Source organism: Hemibagrus wyckioides, linkage group LG12 (genome assembly GCF_019097595.1).
Source record: "Hemibagrus wyckioides isolate EC202008001 linkage group LG12, SWU_Hwy_1.0, whole genome shotgun sequence".
In the NCBI taxonomy this organism is placed as follows: Eukaryota; Metazoa; Chordata; class Actinopteri; order Siluriformes; family Bagridae; genus Hemibagrus; species Hemibagrus wyckioides.
This window is the reverse complement of record NC_080721.1, coordinates 11,961,050-11,980,362: the sequence shown is the minus strand read 5'-3', so window position 1 is coordinate 11,980,362 and position 19,313 is coordinate 11,961,050. Positions and strand designations below refer to the sequence as shown.

The 19,313-nt window shown below is 43.4% G+C and overlaps 1 protein-coding gene across 5 annotated transcripts in view; it reads left to right on the top strand.

Moving 5' to 3' along the window:
* kansl1b (KAT8 regulatory NSL complex subunit 1b) overlaps positions 1-19,313 on the top strand; it is a 66,542-nt gene that overhangs the window by 26,451 nt on the left and 20,778 nt on the right. For 3 of the 5 annotated variants that reach the window (XM_058404996.1, XM_058404995.1, XM_058405000.1), the window contains exon 2: positions 410-1,616. In XM_058404996.1, coding sequence (XP_058260979.1) covers positions 478-1,616 — 1,139 coding nt within the window. In that variant the 5' untranslated portion in view covers positions 410-477. The remainder of the gene's footprint in view (positions 1-409; positions 1,617-19,313) is intronic. The other 2 variants (XM_058404999.1, XM_058404997.1) reach the window with 1 other exon arrangement.

Genomic DNA, 19,313 nt, shown 5'->3' with positions numbered 1-19,313 from the left:
CCACATCACACACTTCCTCTTAATATGATGGAGAGAAAAGAATTACATCAAGCACTATGATGTAAATATGTCAATAACACACACACACCTTACCCTGTGTTGTCTTTGTGTGCTCTGCTCACAAATTCACGTCTGTAGGTCCCGTACTCAGTTCACATAAGAAGCTTGAAATTCCTTATGAGAAACTGAAACCTGATGGGTTTTCTCTCGTGGCTCAGGCAGCTGAATTGAGTCGAGAGATTTAACATCTGACTTCTCAGAGTATCATCTGACTAAATCATGCAAATGGAGTTTAATCCAGACGAGACGCTGTTTGGTGAAATGATGATGGTTTTGGAGACAAAAGGTAGATTTTTGAAAAAGAAGTTTGAGTGGTTTGACCCACATGTGTTTCTGTCTTGTGTCACAGCAGGTTGTCCTGTGGCGTGACGGTAGGTGGGTGGTGTGGCTCTGGCCTCGGCCCCCTCGCGCCGCTGAATGGCTGCGATGGCGCCCGCGCTGACCGACACGCCGGCCGACACTCACCGAATCCGCCTCAAACTGGCTCCATCCTCCTCCGCTATCAACCCGAGTGCCGTGGAGGAAAACGGCGCCACCGACCGCGTCCTCGTCCCCACCAACGGCGCCGTCAAACGCAAAACCTCCTCCGACAAAGAGGATCATCTGTCCTGCGCGGCCGGAACCTTCAGCAAGGACGACTCGGGTCGCGATCTGGGCAAAATCCAGCAGCTCGTCACCTCGTACCGCTGCTCGGATGAGACCCTGAAACTGCAAAACGTCTTCGACATCCTACCCGGCATCTTACAGCGCAAACACCACACCCTGGAGCTATCAGAGGAGCAGCTGAAGAGCATCATGAGTGCGGGGAACGGCAGCGGTTTGCCGTCTCTACAGCAGAGTGTCGGCGTTAACGTGAACGGCGTGGCGAGGAAATTCACGAAAGCGAGCAGAGACTCCAACAGCGTCACCATGAACGGAGGCAAGCACGGACAGCCGGCGCTTCCCCTCACTCACGGCGGGTCCACGGGAAACGGCCCTGTTAGAGATTCTGCAGAGCAGCACCAGTGCCCTAGGGGCGTCCCACGAGACCGTCCCAACAACATCCCAGAATCCCCAGCACTCTTTTGTGCACCTTCACAAGAGCGGAACGGATCGGACGGCTTGGCGACGATTTGCGCAGAAGTTTCCGTTGCTCCTCCTCCTGCGCTCCACCCGCTCGGCAGCCTGGGAGGAGACCTGCACAGCCGGTCGCAGCAGGCCAAGAGCCGTCAGGTGGAGATCGAGGGTCGTCTGCGGCGCCTGCGCAAGCGGTTGCAGGTGGTGCAGGCGAAGCAGGTGGAGCGTCACGTGCAGCAGCAGCTCGGTGGATTACTTTGCAGCACTCTGGGGACTCGGGACTCCCGGGTCTATCAGGAGAGAGCAGAACCCGGACGCTTCCTGAGGGGTGGATCGGTGCCGGCCGAACTGGAGCGACTCTCGCTGAGCTGCAGCACCAACCTGCGAGCGGCGGAAAACGCCTTTGATTCGGACGCCACCGAGAGCAGCTCCGGAGGAGAAACGGACGTGGAAGAGGACGAGCTGGCCCGGGCGGACATCGAGCAGCGGCACATGTCTCTGTAAGTACTGCACTTTAAAGTCTCGTTGCTGATGAGGTAGCTGTGTACGCTAAACGATGACGTTAAATTGGTACGACGAGAAGGTCCGAGTGTTGTGTCCCCTGCAGGTGAACGATGTGTAGGTGTCTCTGGTCTGCTGCATGCTGCTCATTTGCATTATCAACATTCAGACTTGAGTAATTAATACAGCTCCATGAGCTACACTCTGGCTCTCGGCTTTCTTCTTGTTCATAGATGACTTTGACTCCTCACACGTTGTTTAAGCGTTTAATCACCTGCCTGATCACCTGCCTTGGGTTTGATTAAAACTTTTAACCTTATGACTATAGAGTAAATTCGGTGTAATAACAAAACAACAGAATATGTGCTAGAATGTAAGACAGTTAAAAACTGAATGGTTCAACGCTCTCTCTGCCCACATTTTCACTGGTTTGCAGGGTTGCCAGTTCTCAATGAAACGCACACACACACAAAAAACACAAATTTAATATTGTTAAAATTCATAGATAACTCCCTTTAGATTTTTAGCGTGTCTATAGCGCAGAAGGTTTTATTTATTAATTTTTTTCTTTCTGCTTTCTCTTCAATACCGAGGCTACGAGATACCCAGTTACCATGGCGATTTTCTTTAACCTGGTACCGTCTTGCGTTTCTGTCCTGTCGGCACATACGTGACCGTTTTGCTGATTCAGCATATAAACGGAAATGACTTTTTCAGCTGTGTTTAAATGCCTCGCTTCTGGCAACGCGGTGCAGTACGCTGTATCTCGGTGCCCTTATTCAGTATTATAGATGTTACTCAGATAAGCGTGTTCAACAGTCTGCTGCTTCCTTCACAGGGACATGCTATAGGGGTTGACGCGTGTAAAAGTACTTTGTAAAACGCTGTAAAAGTACGTTTTGTTCACGTTGCAGCATCATTAAACGTTTTTTTTTAATCCACGTCTACTGAGTTCCAGGACGCGCTTGTCTCACAGCGTTGAGGAGACCGTTACTCCGTCAGTGTCCGGTGTCTTCATCTGATCGGTTTCAGTTTCGCTTCACGCCATAAATTCACGATTATATGATGCAACCTCAGTGCAACTCTTCTCTTCTCTTCTCTTCTCTTCTCTTCTCTTCTCTTCTCTTCTCTTCTCTTCTCTTCTCTTCTCTTCTCTTCTCTTCTCTTCTCTTCTCTTCTCTTCTTCTCTTCTCATGCCTGTTTTTTTTTTTTTTAGAGTTAGACCCTGTATAATAATAAACCCCTGCGCTACAGACCTGCTGTTTCTCTGCTAGATGCTTCATCAGGTTTCTACACAATCACACCGTTTGTTATTCAGATGGAGACGTTTTGCTATCATGATGTAACGTGAATGCAATCTCTCTCTCTCTCTCTCTCTCTCTCTCTCTCGCCATGGTGTGGTTTGTGTTCTGTTGTGATTGGTCAGTGCTGAAACTGAAGTAAAGAACTGAAGGTCTTTCATCAGCTGCTGTACATCGGGCTGGAGATGATGCGACAGAAATGTCAGTTGAGCGCGAGGTGTTTGCGAGAGTGTGGAGGTGAAGAGAGCGGGCGGAGAAACCATCGCATGCGAGAGCACTTTAGCTCAGCGAGCACTGAGCACCGACTCTGCAGCAGTTTTATTTATTAATTTGTTGATCGATTGATTGATTTCTGGTAGTTTAGTGCAGAGATTCCTGAAACGTTTGCTGATGAATAATTTGACTTTGCGGCTCTTTCACGTGTCTCTGCACTCTTCACACACTCCTGCTGCTAAGAATAACAGCATTAGCACTTCTGCTCTCTTGCTCTCTCTCTCTCTCTCTCTCTCTCTCTCTCTCTCTCTCTGCCCTGAAGGCAGATGATGGTGTCAGTAATAATTAGTGGCATGAACCTGTACACAGCAGCTGTGTGTCAAATTCGGAGTGTTTGAAATCTCACTGAGTTTTGATCATCTCCAGTAGAGTCGGAGACTGTTTGTGCGTTTAATTATAAGCAGTGTGTCTGAGAAACGGTCTGCCTTCCTGTCTGTCTGCCTGTCTGTCTGTCTGTCCACAGCATCTAAGTCTTAGAGAGTTTGTTTTTAGCGATTTTAGGGGGCCAAGCACCGAAGCAGCATTTACTTTTTAGCATTTGCAATATAATAATGATGTCTTTGTCCTTTTCTTTTTGTTTTTCTTTCCTTTCTAATTTGTTGTTTTTGTCTGTTTCTGTGCATGGGTTCTTTCAGGATTTTCTAAACGTTATTGATGCACATTTTATTTCAGTTAATCAGAACAAACCTACATGAGTTAGTAAAGCAGTGAAAACGTACAAGACAGGAAAATGTGTAGGAATCAATCCATGTGAGGGTTTCCTCAGGGCTGTGTGTGTGTGTGCGTGTGTAGGAACTACAGATCCCTGAGCTGGTCGGTTAACATTATCTAACATTAACTTTCTCCTCCTACGTGGAAGTCACTGAGCCGGTCGGTTAAGGTTCTATCTTTTTCTGATCTGCTTTGTTCTCACATGTTCCCAGTCTGCACTCGTTCATCCTCCTCCTGTTCTGAAGCACGTGCATGCCTCTGTGCAAGCTGTTGTCTCTTTTTATTTCCTGTTTTTTTTTTATGTGATTAATAGATGAGAGGTGAATGAAATTCTCAGAGAAGAGCGCTGTGTGTTTATGAAGTGTAAGACCTGGTCTATAAGAGACAGATGAAATGGTTGGGGTTTGGTTCTGTGGTACTATAAATAAAAACCTGTTCATTTACATGTTTATTTATGCCTTTGGCTTCCTCTGATACGTTACTGGTTTTGTATTGAAGTCCAGCATAAAGTCAGTAACTGGAGTCAAGATGCTGGAATCTGATTGGTTACAGTGGCATTTTGGGTAGGAGCTGTTATTAAGGTGTTATTAAGGATATGAACTGAACTCTAGTTGGGGGCAGATGTAGTTCAGACCAGCTCTGCACTCTGGCAAATTGGATCGGAAGTGTAATCTGATTGGTTATTCAAGAATTAGGGCTGTGACCTGTGGCCTGGTTGGTTGCAGAGTCTTTGAGCATGTGAGCGGATTGGTCACTGTAACATTAAGGGTCTGAGTCCTGATTGGTTGCAGTGGTATTTTTTTGGAAGTGTAATCTATCAAGGATTATAGTTGTAAACTGTGTCCTGATTAGTTGCTCTGGGACTGTGGCTGTAAACTGTGTTCTGATTGGTTAGTGTGGGATTAAGGCTGTGAACTATGTCCTGATTCGTTACTCTGAGATTATGGTTGTAAACTGTGTCCTGAGTGGTTACTCTGGGATTAAAGGCTATAAACTGTGTCCTGATTGGCTAGTGTGAGATTATGGCTGTAAATTATGTTCTGATTGGTTACTTTGGGATTAAGGCTATAAACTGTGTCCAGATTGGTTACTCTGGTCTCAGGGCTGTAACCTGACCCAGAGCCTTAATTACACGTTTCTATTCTGTGTGTTTGTTTATACATGTCGAAGTCCATGACTTGGCTCCACTGCTACCAATAGCATTAAAGATAAGCCTCACAGAGGGGAGGGGCTTGTGTTCAGGCTATCCAGACAGCACTTGTTGAATAACGCTGTGTATAGTATACCTGATTATCAGCACACACCTGCATGTGATTGTACGATGCAGGTCCTAGCATGATTTTCAGCACACACCTGCACGTGAGTGTATGATGCAAGTCCTAGCATGATTATCAGCACACACCTGCATGTGATTGTACGATGCAGGTCCTAGCATGATTTTCAGCACACACCTGCACGTGAGTGTATGATGCAAGTCCTAGCATGATTTTCAGCACACACCTGCACGTGAGTGTATGATGCAAGTCCTAGCATGATTATCAGCACACACCTGCACGTGAGTGTACGATGCAGGTTCTAGAATGTCCTAGCACATGATCCACGTGGAGGAGACGTGAGCTGCAGTAAAACTCTTATTCATTTAGATGTACAGGACGTTGTCGTAGTACTACGCGGCGTCGTTTCATTTGCATCGGCTCCTATTAGACATAACGAGTCGTTCAGGTCAGGGAGAGTTCAGCCTTCATTATCAAGAGCATGAGGAGAGAATAAAGGATGTTATTGTCTGTCCTCTGTGCTTTATAAATAACTGACAGTGACTAATTGCAGTCCATTAGCACCAGCACTACGGCTCCGAAGGAAAACGTCCAGCGAGTCGGCGTAATGAATTCAAGCGCAGTCAGCTTTTATTTCCGCTCCCTCCATCCGTCTGCGGGATGCAATACAGCAACGTCTGGGATGGTGGTGTTATATAAAATCAATTACAGCTGTGAGATCTGATGATATAATATCTACATAACCACCGGTTTAACCACACACTTTAATGTGTACAAAACGCTTCACTCAGCTGACGCCGTGTTTCTATCCAACTTCTGTAGAGAAGAGCAGATTTTCTAAACCTTTACTTATAGTCTGGACCTCCCAGGATTTTACTGAGGTTTGGTTTTATTTTTTAATTAAGTAATTTATTTATTTATTTTTGGTTATTATTGTGGCCAAAGTGCTTGATTTTTCTCTTTGGCTTTTTTCCTAATTGGCATTTTTTAAAGTCATGACTTTCCTTCTTTTTTCTTACTTGACCATTTATAGCTGCTGTTACGTAAGCGATATGAGGAACAGTCTCGTTCCACTGTAGCTGTAAACAGTAAAGCAGCGAGGCGTGTCACTCGTGAGTAAATCTCCCCGTCGCCGTATTTCCTCTCAGCGCAGTTCGATTCCAGGCCAACGAGCCACACCGCGTGAACAGGAGGAACGGCTCTGTCTCCTTACAGAACAGTTTGAGAGACACGACGACGTCACTTCTGTTTCCTCCAAAAGCGTTTCCTGGTCCTGACGAGGCAGATCGGAGAGGAGGATGAAGTCCAGGACGTGAGCGGCGTCTCTCTCAGGGTCTGACACTCGGGGGTTGTGCTGTAATGGGAAAATAATCAGCATTATTATAACGAATGACTCGTTGTGCTTTTTATTTGTTTATAGTTATGTTTATGTTGTAAGGCGAGTTCATGTTGCTTTACGGCATCTATACAGTTGTTTTCACTTGACAAGACGCAGTTTATTTCATTATAATGTAATTTATTACTATTTTATTTATTTTGATAGCAAATTCTGTTTGGGTTGAGTTACCACTAGAACCTAATATATCATATTTTTCTTTTTTATTTCTTTTTTTATTTATTTCATATTATTTTTTGTATTTATATTATTTATTTATTATTTATTTTATTTATTTATTTTTTGAGGAATATATTTTATTTTTTATTTATTTATTTGCCAAATACAAAATCCAAATCATCTTTTTCTTTTGTGAAAAACTGAAAAATCTTTAAAACCTAAATGTACTCATCATTCCTGAAGCGTTATAAAAGTATCAGGATACGTAAACATCGCAAAACAAGCGTACGGAGATCGTAATTTTTCATGAGATGGATCTTATTTCTTCATACCGCCCAATCCTAGGGTCTCAGTCTTTACGAATGTCACAGAATGACCCGGGAATTGAAAGGAACACATTCATCGAGACACATTTCCATGAGTAACAGATGAAGAACACGAGTATGTTGTTTTCTGCAGTCTTTTCTGCAGTTTATTTTTATTTTTATTTTTAAATTTCTTATTCTGTTGTAGAGAAGTACAAAATAGCATCAGGACACTGAGCAGTATTTCTCCTCAAACCGCCAAACACAGCTTCGTGGAAAATTCCTGAGTCACTGAAGCAGAAATGGGGCAAGAGTTCGAAAGGAAAAAAAAGCGAGAGAGCGTGAGAGAGAGAGAGGAGGAGAAGGTACGGCTGTGTGAAGTTCAGATGATTCACCGTTGCTTTTCTGTTTAAAAGTGAACTGAGCTTCAGACTGAAGGTTCATCAGGACGCGGTGTTGATCTGAGTGTCCGGGTGCCACAGGAAGCCGTCGGCGGCCATGTTGTTGCTGGTTCATCTTGGCGGAGGAGGTGTTTGTATACAGAAGCCTTCTTTCCATCTGCTTTGCATGTTACTGCAACACATCGCTGGGTAGTTTGTGGGTCGTGTGCAGCTGCGGGAAATTAATCCACAACGCCGGTCCGACTCGAGGCGGAGTTTCCCCTAATTACTAAACATCTGGATTTCCGTGTTTTTATTCCTCTTATACCATATTATAATTCATATATTGTTTAGCAAAACATTCAATATCCACAAATGAACTGCTTACTTTACAGCAGCTATAAACACTCCTTTTTTCCCCTCGTTTTTGAAGCTCGTCACGTTACAGAGAAGCTCTTGTATCGTTCACAGTACTGAAACTGGAGACTCCTGTAAATAATAAGCTGAATTGTTCTGAGGAGACTGAAAGTGTGTGAGATCTTCCATTTTAGAGGAATTTCCTGATCGGTTTTTGCTGAAACCTTCACCAGAGGCGTCTGTAGTGAAGGCTGTAAACCCAGCAGACTGCAGCTGCTCAAGCCATAGTTTGGATATTAGATACTGGAGAAATTTGACATGGAAATGGCTGTGGCCTGGTGGATGGTCATATTGTTAGACACACACACACGTGCATGCTGAAATGACAAGCATTATAATAACATGGAGTTATAAAACGTTTGGACGTTCTCCGATTTTTCCCTCTTCACCCGGTGCAGGATTATCAGAGGTGTATGTTTTACAGCTGAAAACTGACGCTGCAGTAACTCCGGGGTCACGACCCCACTGGAGCCAGAGCCTATCCCAGGAACGCTGGCTGGGAGAAGATTGGTGTAATGGTGTCGGGATAGTTGGCGTGTAGCCGGGTGTGTAAATACAGATGAGTTGTGTTATTGTGTCTTCGTGATTCTAGCCGTCGTCTGCACTCACTGTGTAATAAGTGTAATAACGATCGTTTCCCATCAGCTAGATCGTGCCTCGGTGTAGAGTCTCTGAGTCAGTAAGGAAAAGAGTTTTTCTTATTTTATGGTGCAGCTACTCAACTTTTTTGAGCAGGAAACATATATCTGACTCGGCTACATGACCCTCTGACTCTGCTACGTGTCTATCTGGCTTGGCTACATGACCCTCCATCTTGGCTACATATCTCTCCAATTTGGCTACTCTGATGCATGACCCTCTGATTCGGCTACATGACCCTCTGATTCGGCTACATGACCCTCTGATTCGGCTACATGACCCTCTGATTCGGCTACATGACCCTCTGATTCGGCTACATGACCCTCTGATTCGGCTACATGACCCTCTGATTCGGATTAGAGTGTTTAGGTAGAGTGTTTAGGTAGAGTGTTTAGGTAGAGTGTTTAGGTAGAGTGTTTAGGTAGAGTGTTTAGGTAGAGTGTTTAGGTAGAGTGTTTAGGGGGGGTGTTTAGGGGGGGTGTTTGGGGAGGGTGTTTGGGGAGGGTGTTTAGGTAGAGTGTTTAGTAATTGTGTTTGGGAAGGGTGTTTAGTGATGGTGTTTAGGGAGGGTGTTTGAGAAGGTTGTTTATGGAGGGTGTTTAGGTAGAGTGTTTAGTAATTGTGTTTGGGAAGGGTGTTTAGTGATGGTGTTTAGGGAGGGTGTTTGAGAAGGTTGTTTATGGAGGGTGTTTAGGTAGAGTGTTTAGTAATTGTGTTTGGGAAGGGTGTTTAGTGATGGTGTTTATGGAGGGTGTTTAGTGATGGTGTTTATGGAGGGTGTTTAGGTAGAGTGTTTAGTAATTGTGTTTGGGGAGGGTGTTTAGGAAGGGTGTTTAGTGATGGTGTTTATGGAGGGTGTTTAGGAAGGGTGTTTAGTGATGGTGTTTATGGAGGGTGTTTAGGAAGGGTGTTTAGTGATGGTGTTTATGGAGGGTGTTTAGTGATGGTGTTTATGGAGGGTGTTTAGGAAGGGTGTTTAGTGATGGTGTTTATGGAGGGTGTTTAGTGATGGTGTTTATGGAGGGTGTTTAGGAAGGGTGTTTAGTGATGGTGTTTATGGAGGGTGTTTAGGAAGGGTGTTTAGTGATGGTGTTTATGGAGGGTGTTTAGTGATGGTGTTTATGAAGGGTGTTTATGGAGGGTGTTTAGGAAGGGTGTTTATGGAGAGTGTTTGGAGTGTCTTCAGGCTTCTTTGTTGTCGTGCCGTAGCGACGTTCCCACAGTTTGTAGCGTTTACACACACGTCTGCGTACAAACGTCTGACACGTCAGCACTGTGACTCATTTAATAACACGGCAAGTCAGAAAGGAAAAAGGCGTCCGCTCTCCTTTCACTTCCCGCTTCTTGCTTAGTTGTTGTTTTTCGTCTTAAACCTCTCCGTACACTACGTGTCTGTGTTTAGCTTGAAGAGCCTCGAGTTTCCTTTAACCGCAGCCGGAGGAAATAACGCTGACTCTGCAGCTCTGTTCTGCACTGTGCCGTGTGCTTCCACCTGTTCTGTGTGTGTGTAGGTAAAGAATTAAAGAAAAAAGGTTAGCTAGCTAGCTGTCTACAATTAACTAATAGTGGTTTTGTGAACATTGTTAAAGAAGAAGAAAGTCATGACCTGGTCAGCAATGTAAAGGTGATACGTTTACTGGTGACGTCGTGAGCAGTGGTGTTGATTTTGTCACTTGCTGAACTCTGGGGTTCCCTCGCTCCATCCGACTCCCCCCCCCAAAAAAAATCCCATGTGAAATAATTGTCACGTTTTATCTGATCTAGACATACAGATAAACATCAGGTCCTGCCTGCAGAGTCACGGTTCAAATCTGACACACTTCCCGATTTATTTTGTACCATGCAGTAGTAGTGAAAGTAGAGGAAGTGATGATCGCCACATCACGGTTTCAGCTGCAGAGAGACTAAACAGTCAGAAAGCAGGGAATATAAACGTTACGCTTTAGTGTTGGTTCACGCTGAAGCCGTTGCGTCTCCTACCTTTTCTCCTTCTCTCTGGTCAAACATTGATATTAGGAGAGACAGGAGCAGTTTATCTATCCATGCCGTAAATGGCCATACGGGAAGAATAAATCAATCAGAGCTGCCCGCTGACTCACTGGAGGCGTTTTAGAGGCGAGCGTGGATTCGACGAACGGTCGTTACTTCCCAGAATTACCGATGTGTACTCTGTGTAACATCTGAATTATTCACTCATCTTTCTAACTCTTTTTAAAGAGTTAGCGATTGACCCTGTGTGGGATTTAGAAAGAGTGATTATCGAGCCTGGATGTGTTGTGTTTGTGTGTGTGTTTCTTTTCTTTTCTAAATGGCTGCAGAGTGTTTTATAACAGCTGACCTTCAAGAGGAAAAACACTCAGATGGAGAGGTATGGAGATTGATGGAGAGAGAGAGAAATAGAGAGAGGTCGGGAGAGGGATATAGAGTGAGGGAGAGGGATGGAGATGGTTGGTTAGAGATGGGGAGGGTTGAAGAGAGGGATGGAGAGAGGGAGATGTAGGAAAATAGAGGGAGATGGAGATGGATGAGAGTGGGAGGGAGAGAGATGGAAAAGGAGGAAGAGGGATGAGAGCTGGAGAAGGATAAAGAAGAATGGAGTGATGGAGAGAGAAGGAGAGGGATAGAGAGAGATGGAGAGTTATGGAGAGAGGGAAATGGAGGGAGTGAGAGTTATGGAGAGAGATGGAGAAGGATGGAGGGAGAGAGATGGAGAGAGATCCATCATTAAACAGAACTCACAGCTGCACATGTTCTCTCAGCGTTCCTGCACTGCACTGTAGCTTCACCCTCCTGACTGTTTCAGGAATAAAAATAGACTGACTCATTTACATGTTCAGCTGTGACACTGTGTGATATGTGGAGTCTTGGAAATACCCTGCTCGATGCATGTGCACCCCTAACCATCACACCCCCATATCTACTTCTTGTCTTCTTTCCCTAACTGTTGTATAGAATGTGTTTGTACAATTTCTCTACACTGGAACTAGGATTCTAAGAAACACTGTTCCAGCTGTACACAAAGCTCCTGAGCTCCATGAAGACATGGTGTGGAGGAGATGGTTGATGGAGGTGGAAGAACTGGAGTGTCCTGCACCGAGCTCTGACTCTGACTCAACCCCTACTGGGGTGAACTGGAGTCTCATCAACATCCCTACATCAGGGTCTGATCTCACTGAGGATCTTTTAACTGAATGAACACAAATCCACACAGACACACTGCAACATCTAGTGGAAAGCATTCAGAGAAGAGAAGAGAAGAGAAGAGAAGGGTGGACATATGGGACAAGGCCATATGGGTGTGGTGATCAGCGCTGCACAAACTTTTGGCCATAAAGTGTGCATTGTTTCATTCTTGCATTAGGTCTTGTTTATGGTAAAGATTACATTGTTAGTGGTCCCTGTTTACATGGTTACTGATTACACCTTGTTAGCGTTACTTCATTTGAATTGTTCAGCTTGCGTTGTTGTAATGTTGCTATGTTATGGTTACATCAGCTTAGCAGTGTGTTACAGGTTGAATTGACTTAATGACGGTGTTACTTTGTTAATTGCTTTGCAGGTTGCATTGTCTTAATGTTGCACTGTTACAGGATAGACCATTTTATTGTATCAGGGTTACAGGTTACAGTTCTAGTGGTGTTACATTGTGTCAGGGTTACAGATCTAGTGGTGTTACACTGTGTCAGGGTTACCGTTATAGTGGTGTTACATTGTCAGGGTTACAGTTCTAGTGGTGTTACATTGTGTCAGGGTTACAGTTCTAGTGGTGTCACATTGTGTCAGGGTTACAGTTATAGTGGTGTTACATTGTGTCAGGGTTACAGTTATAGTGGTGTTACGTTGTGTCAGGGTTACAGTTCTAGTGGTGTTACGTTGTGTCAGGGTTACAGTTCTAGCGGTGTTACGTTGTGTCAGGGTTACAGTTCTAGTGGTGTCACATTGTGTCAGGGTTACAGTTCTAGTGGTGTTACATTGTGTCAGGGTTACAGTTATAGTGGTGTTACATTGTCAGGGTTACAGTTCTAGTGGTGTTACATTGTGTCAGGGTTACAGTTCTAGTGGTGTTACATTGTGTCAGGGTTACCGTTATAGTGGTGTTACACTGTGTCAGGGTTACAGTTATAGTGGTGTTACATTGTGTCAGGGTTACAGTTATAGTGGTGTTACGTTGTGTCAGGGTTACAGTTATAGTGGTGTTACATTGTGTCAGGGTTACAGTTCTAGTGGTGTTACATTGTCAGGGTTACAGTTCTAGTGGTGTTACACTGTGTCAGGGTTACAGTTATAGTGGTGTTGCATTGTGTCAGGGTTACAGGTTACAGTTATAGTGGTGTTGCATTGTGTCAGGGTTACAGGTTACAGTTCTAGTGGTGTTACATTGTGTCAGGGTTACAGTTATAGTGGTGTTACATTGTGTCAGGGTTACAGGTTACAGTTCTAGTGGTGTTACATTGTGTCGGTTACAGTTCTAGTGGTGTTACATTGTGTCAGGGTTACAGGTTACAGTTCTAGTGGTGTTACATTGTGTCAGGGTTACAGTTATAGTGGTGTTACATTGTGTCAGGGTTACAGTTATAGTGGTGTTGCATTGTGTCAGGGTTACAGTTCTAATGGTGTTACATTGTGTCAGGGTTACAGTTCTAGTGGTGTTACATTGTGTCAGGGTTACAGTTCTAGTGGTGTTACATTGTGTCAGGGTTACAGTTATAGTGGTGTTGCATTGTGTCAGGGTTACAGTTCTAATGGTGTTACATTGTGTCAGGGTTACAGTTCTAGTGGTGTTACATTGTGTCAGGGTTACCGTTATAGTGGTGTTACATTGTGTCAGGGTTACAGGTTACAGTTCTAGTGGTGTTACATTGTGTCAGGGTTACCGTTATAGTGGTGTTACACTGTGTCAGGGTTACAGTTATAGTGGTGTTACACTGTGTCAGGGTTACAGTTATAGTGGTGTTACACTGTGTCAGGGTTACAGTTCTAGTGGTGTTACATTGTGTCAGGGTTACAGTTCTAGTGGTGTTACATTGTGTCAGGGTTACAGTTCTAGTGGTGTTACATTGTGTCAGGGTTACCGTTATAGTGGTGTTACATTGTGTCAGGGTTACAGGTTACAGTTCTAGTGGTGTTACATTGTGTCAGGGTTACAGTTCTAGTGGTGTTACATTGTGTCAGGGTTACCGTTATAGTGGTGTTACATTGTGTCAGGGTTACAGGTTACAGTTATAGTGGTGTTACACTGTCAGGGTTACAGTTCTAGTGGTGTTACATTGTGTCAGGGTTACAGTTCTAGTGGTGTTACATTGTGTCAGGGTTACAGTTCTAGTGGTGTTACATTGTGTCAGGGTTACCGTTATAGTGGTGTTACACTGTGTCAGGGTTACAGTTATAGTGGTGTTGCATTGTGTCAGGGTTACAGTTATAGTGGTGTTGCATTGTCAGGGTTACCGTTATAGTGGTGTTACACTGTGTCAGGGTTACAGTTATAGTGGTGTTACATTGTGTCAGGGTTACAGTTATAGTGGTGTTGCATTGTGTCAGGGTTACAGTTCTAATGGTGTTACATTGTGTCAGGGTTACAGTTCTAGTGGTGTTACATTGTCAGGGTTACAGTTCTAGTGGTGTTACATTGTGTCAGGGTTACAGTTCTAGTGGTGTTACATTGTGTCAGGGTTACCGTTATAGTGGTGTTACACTGTGTCAGGGTTACAGTTATAGTGGTGTTACACTGTGTCAGGGTTACAGTTCTAGTGGTGTTACATTGTGTCAGGGTTACAGTTCTAGTGGTGTTACATTGTGTCAGGGTTACCGTTATAGTGGTGTTGCATTGTCAGGGTTACCGTTATAGTGGTGTTGCATTGTCAGGGTTACAGTTCTAGTGGTGTTACATTGTGTCAGGGTTACAGTTCTAGTGGTGTTACATTGTGCAGGGTTACAGTTCTAGTGGTGTTACATTGTCAGGGATACAGTTCTAGTGGTGTCATATTGTGTCAGGGTTACAGTTCTAGTGGTGTCACATTGTGTCAGGGTTACAGTTCTAGTGGTGTTACATTGTGTCAGGGTTACCGTTATAGTGGTGTTACACTGTGTCAGGGTTACAGTTATAGTGGTGTTACATTGTGTCAGGGTTACAGTTATAGTGGTGTTGCATTGTGTCAGGGTTACAGGTTACAGTTCTAGTGGTGTTACATTGTGTCAGGGTTACAGTTCTAGTGGTGTTACATTGTGTCAGGGTTACAGTTATAGTGGTGTTGCATTGTCAGGGTTACAGTTATAGTGGTGTTATGTTGTGTCAGGGTTACAGTTATAGTGGTGTTACATTGTGTCAGGGTTACAGTTCTAGTGGTGTTACATTGTGCAGGGTTACAGTTCTAGTGGTGTTACATTGTCAGGGATACAGTTCTAGTGGTGTCATATTGTGTCAGGGTTACAGTTCTAGTGGTGTCACATTGTGTCAGGGTTACAGTTATAGTGGTGTTACATTGTGTCAGGGTTACAGTTCTAGTGGTGTTACATTGTGTCAGGGTTACAGTTCTAGTGGTGTTACATTGTGTCAGGGTTACAGTTATAGTGGTGTTACATTGTGTCAGGGTTACAGTTCTAGTGGTGTTACATTGTCAGGGTTACAGTTCTAGTGGTGTTACATTGTGTCAGGGTTACAGTTCTAGTGGTGTTACATTGTGTCAGGGTTACAGTTATAGTGGTGTTACATTGTGTCAGGGTTACAGTTCTAGTGGTGTTACATTGTGTCAGGGTTACCGTTCTAGTGGTGTTACATTGTGTCAGGGTTACAGGTTACAGTTCTAGTGGTGTTACATTGTGTCAGGGTTACGGTTCTAGTGGTGTTACGTTGTGTCAGGGTTACAGGTTACAGTTCTAGTGGTGTCACATTGTGTCAGGGTTACAGTTATAGTGGTGTTACATTGTGTCAGGGTTACAGTTATAGTGGTGTTACATTGTGTCAGGGTTACAGTTATAGTGGTGTTACATTGTGTCAGGGTTACAGTTATAGTGGTGTTACATTGTGTCAGGGTTACAGTTCTAGTGGTGTTACGTTGTGTCAGGGTTACAGTTATAGTGGTGTTACGTTGTGTCAGGGTTACGGTTCTAGTGGTGTTACGTTGTGTCAGGGTTACAGTTCTAGTGGTGTTACATTGTGTCAGGGTTACAGTTCTAGTGGTGTTACATTGTGTCAGGGTTACAGTTCTAGTGGTGTTACATTGTGTCAGGGTTACAGTTCTAGTGGTGTTACATTGTGTCAGGGTTACAGGTTACAGTTCTAGTGGTGTTACATTGTGTCAGGGTTACAGGTTACAGTTCTAGTGGTGTTACATTGTGTCAGGGTTACCGTTCTAGTGGTGTTACATTGTGTCAGGGTTACAGTTCTAGTGGTGTTACATTGTGTCAGGGTTACAGTTCTAGTGGTGTTACATTGTGTCAGGGTTACAGTTCTAGTGGTGTTACATTGTGTCAGGGTTACAGTTCTAGTGGTGTTACATTGTGTCAGGGTTACAGTTCTAGTGGTGTTACATTGTGTCAGGGTTACCGTTATAGTGGTGTTACACTGTGTCAGGGTTACAGTTCTAGTGATGTTACATTGTGTCAGGGTTACAGTTCTAGTGGTGTTACATTGTGTCAGGGTTACCGTTATAGTGGTGTTACACTGTGTCAGGGTTACAGTTCTAGTGGTGTTACACTGTGTCAGGGTTACAGTTCTAGTGATGTTACATTGTGTCAGGGTTACAGTTCTAGTGGTGTTACATTGTGTCAGGGTTACCGTTATAGTGGTGTTACACTGTGTCAGGGTTACAGTTCTAGTGGTGTTACATTGTGTCAGGGTTACAGGTTACAGTTATAGTGGTGTTACATTGTGTCAGGGTTACCGTTCTAGTGGTGTTACATTGTGTCAGGGTTACAGGTTACAGTTCTAGTGGTGTTACATTGTGTCAGGGTTACAGGTTACAGTTATAGTGGTGTTGCATTGTCAGGGTTACAGTTATAGTGGTGTTGCATTGTCAGGGTTACAGTTCTAGTGGTGTTGCATTGTGTCGGGGTTACAGTTCTAGTGGTGTTACATTGTGTCAGGGTTACAGTTCTAGTGGTGTTACATTGTGTCAGGGTTACAGTTCTAGTGGTGTTACATTGTGTCAGGGTTACAGTTCTAGTGGTGTTACATTGTGTCAGGGTTACAGTTCTAGTGGTGTTACATTGTGTCAGGGTTACAGTTCTAGTGGTGTTACATTGTGTCAGGGTTACAGTTCTAGTGGTGTTACATTGTGTCAGGGTTACTGTTATAGTGGTGTTACACTGTGTCAGGGTTACAGTTATAGTGGTGTTGCATTGTGTCAGGGTTACAGGTTACAGTTATAGTGGTGTTGCATTGTGTCAGGGTTACAGTTCTAGTGGTGTTACATTGTGTCAGGGTTACAGTTCTAGTGGTGTTACATTGTGTCAGGGTTACTGTTATAGTGGTGTTACACTGTGTCAGGGTTACAGTTCTAGTGGTGTTACATTGTGTCAGGGTTACAGTTCTAGTGGTGTTACATTGTGTCAGGGTTACAGGTTACAGTTCTAGTGGTGTTACATTGTGTCAGGGTTACCGTTCTAGTGGTGTTACATTGTGTCAGGGTTCTAGGTTAGATGCTTTTAGTGTTTCAGGTTCTGCTGTGTTACTAAATTACATTGTGCTGTAACATATTTATGGGTTACATTCAGATTGTTTATTAGATTAGATTTCAGGTTTTTGGATTTTAGATTGCTTTGTTAAACGGTTGATTAAAGGTTACACAGATTTAACATTCTCTTGTTTGTTTTTGTTTTTTGGTGTTTGTTTTCTTCATAGTGTATTTCCTGATTTCCCTAAAGCAGTTTGTCCGAAGCGTTTTCCTCTTAAACACGTGATAGAGGTTTATTGTGTTTGTAGCAGTGGTGTAAATGTCAGTGTATAGAAGTGTACAGTCAGTACAGCATTCAGATCTGTTACAGTTACACAACATTCCTCAATGGAGGAAAAGAGTAAAGAGAGATGTTTAAACCATGTACAGATTTGGTTGTAACACTGCGTATTGGTCATTATTCCTCTCTCTCTCTCTCTCTCTCTCTCTCTCTCTCTATCATCTGTACCTGGCAGTGCCTGCAGCGCCTGGGCCAGAATGAAAGGACTCCTCTGTGAGAGTGTGTGGGAGCAAGGGAGTGTGTGTGTGTGTGTGTGTGTGTGTGTTCAGACACAGAATGAATAAGCCTCCTGCTCTTTGTGTGTGTGTGTTTTTTTTTTGTTTTTTTTCCTCCTCCTTTTTCTTTTCTCCTGTGGTCTTTCTCAGGATTAGAAGTCATGAAAAATCCTCGATCGTCTTCACCGAAGCTTGTTGCTGTTTATTTGTTCTTACACACACCACACACACACACACCACACACACACACACACACACACACACACACACACACACAGATGATGTTGCTGTAAGATATTTAACCTCAATAAAAGAATAATGAGTCGAGGTTTTTCATTTCCTCAAGTTTCATGTTGCTTTTGTGGCCCCAGTCTGCAGTCCAGTCCACGTCGTCACGGAAACGTCTATACGTTTTATTATAGTGTGAGGGTATGGAGGTGCGAGATGTTGTAGGTGACACCGGTTATCATAGCAAAGGGAAAAAACATGACATTGATTTGATTGGAATTTGATTCAGGAAAGATTTTAGTACCTGGAAATGTTCACGTATACAGAGAATTATTTTCTATTTATTTTATTTTGTTAAATTGTATGTGCAGTGTTAGAAATGCTTGTGTTTAAGTCGTGTTTTTCTGCAAATCATGATGTTAATCGTGTATTTTTTCCTCCTATGTTCTTAGAGGGAAAAGCCTTTAATCTGATGGATCTCGATATCGGCTCAAGGTTTTCGTATAGAAAAGCTATCGATGTCTGTCTCAAAATTTTGTTTACACTGTAATTATTTTTCTGAGGTGCATTTCTTAATCATTTTATTTTTTTATTTATTATTAGACATTTATTATTTCTTGTTTGTCATTTATTTATTTTATCAGTTATTATTTTTATTAATTAATGAAAAAAAAATTTGTTTGTTTTGAATGTACTAGGAGTAAAAAAAAAAACCAAAGGGGGAAAAAATAAAAATTCTAAATGCGTATTGGAAATTTGAAAAAATTCTCCAGCGAAGAAAAAAACTCATCATTCATTTAGTTTCATTTTCTCTCTCTTATTCTCTCTCTCTCTCTCTCTCTCTCTCTCTCTCTCTCTCTCTTTCTGTCTGTGTCCTTCTCTCTCTCTCTCTCTCTCTCTCTCTCTCTCTGTCTGTGTCCTTCTCTCTCTCTGAGAGAGAGAGAGATAGAGAGAGAGACATGGAGAGACAGAGAGAGATGGACAGAGGGAGAGAGAGAGAACGACAGAAAGAGAGAGAGATGGACAGAGAGACAGAGGGAGGGAGAGAGAGAGATGGACAGATAGACAGAGGGAGGGAGAGGATGAGCGACAGAAAGAGAGAGAGAGAAAGCGACAAAGAAAGAGATAGAGAGCAACAGAAAGAGAGAAACAGAGAGATAGAGAGCGACAGAAATAGAGAGAGAGTGTTCTCATGCGTTGACTTCAAAACATAACCACCACACACATGCTAAAGTTTACTTTCAATGGGAGAGGTGTGTGTGTTTCTGGTTTGTTTGTGTGTGTGTGTGTGTGTGTGTTTCTGGTTTGTTTGTGTGTGTGTGTGTGTGTTTCTGGTTTGTTTGTGTGTGTGTGTGTTTCTGGTTTGTTTGTGTGTGTGTGTGTGTGTTTCTGGTTTGTTTGTGTGTGTGTGTTTCTGGTTTGTTTGTGTGTGTGTGTGTGTGTGTG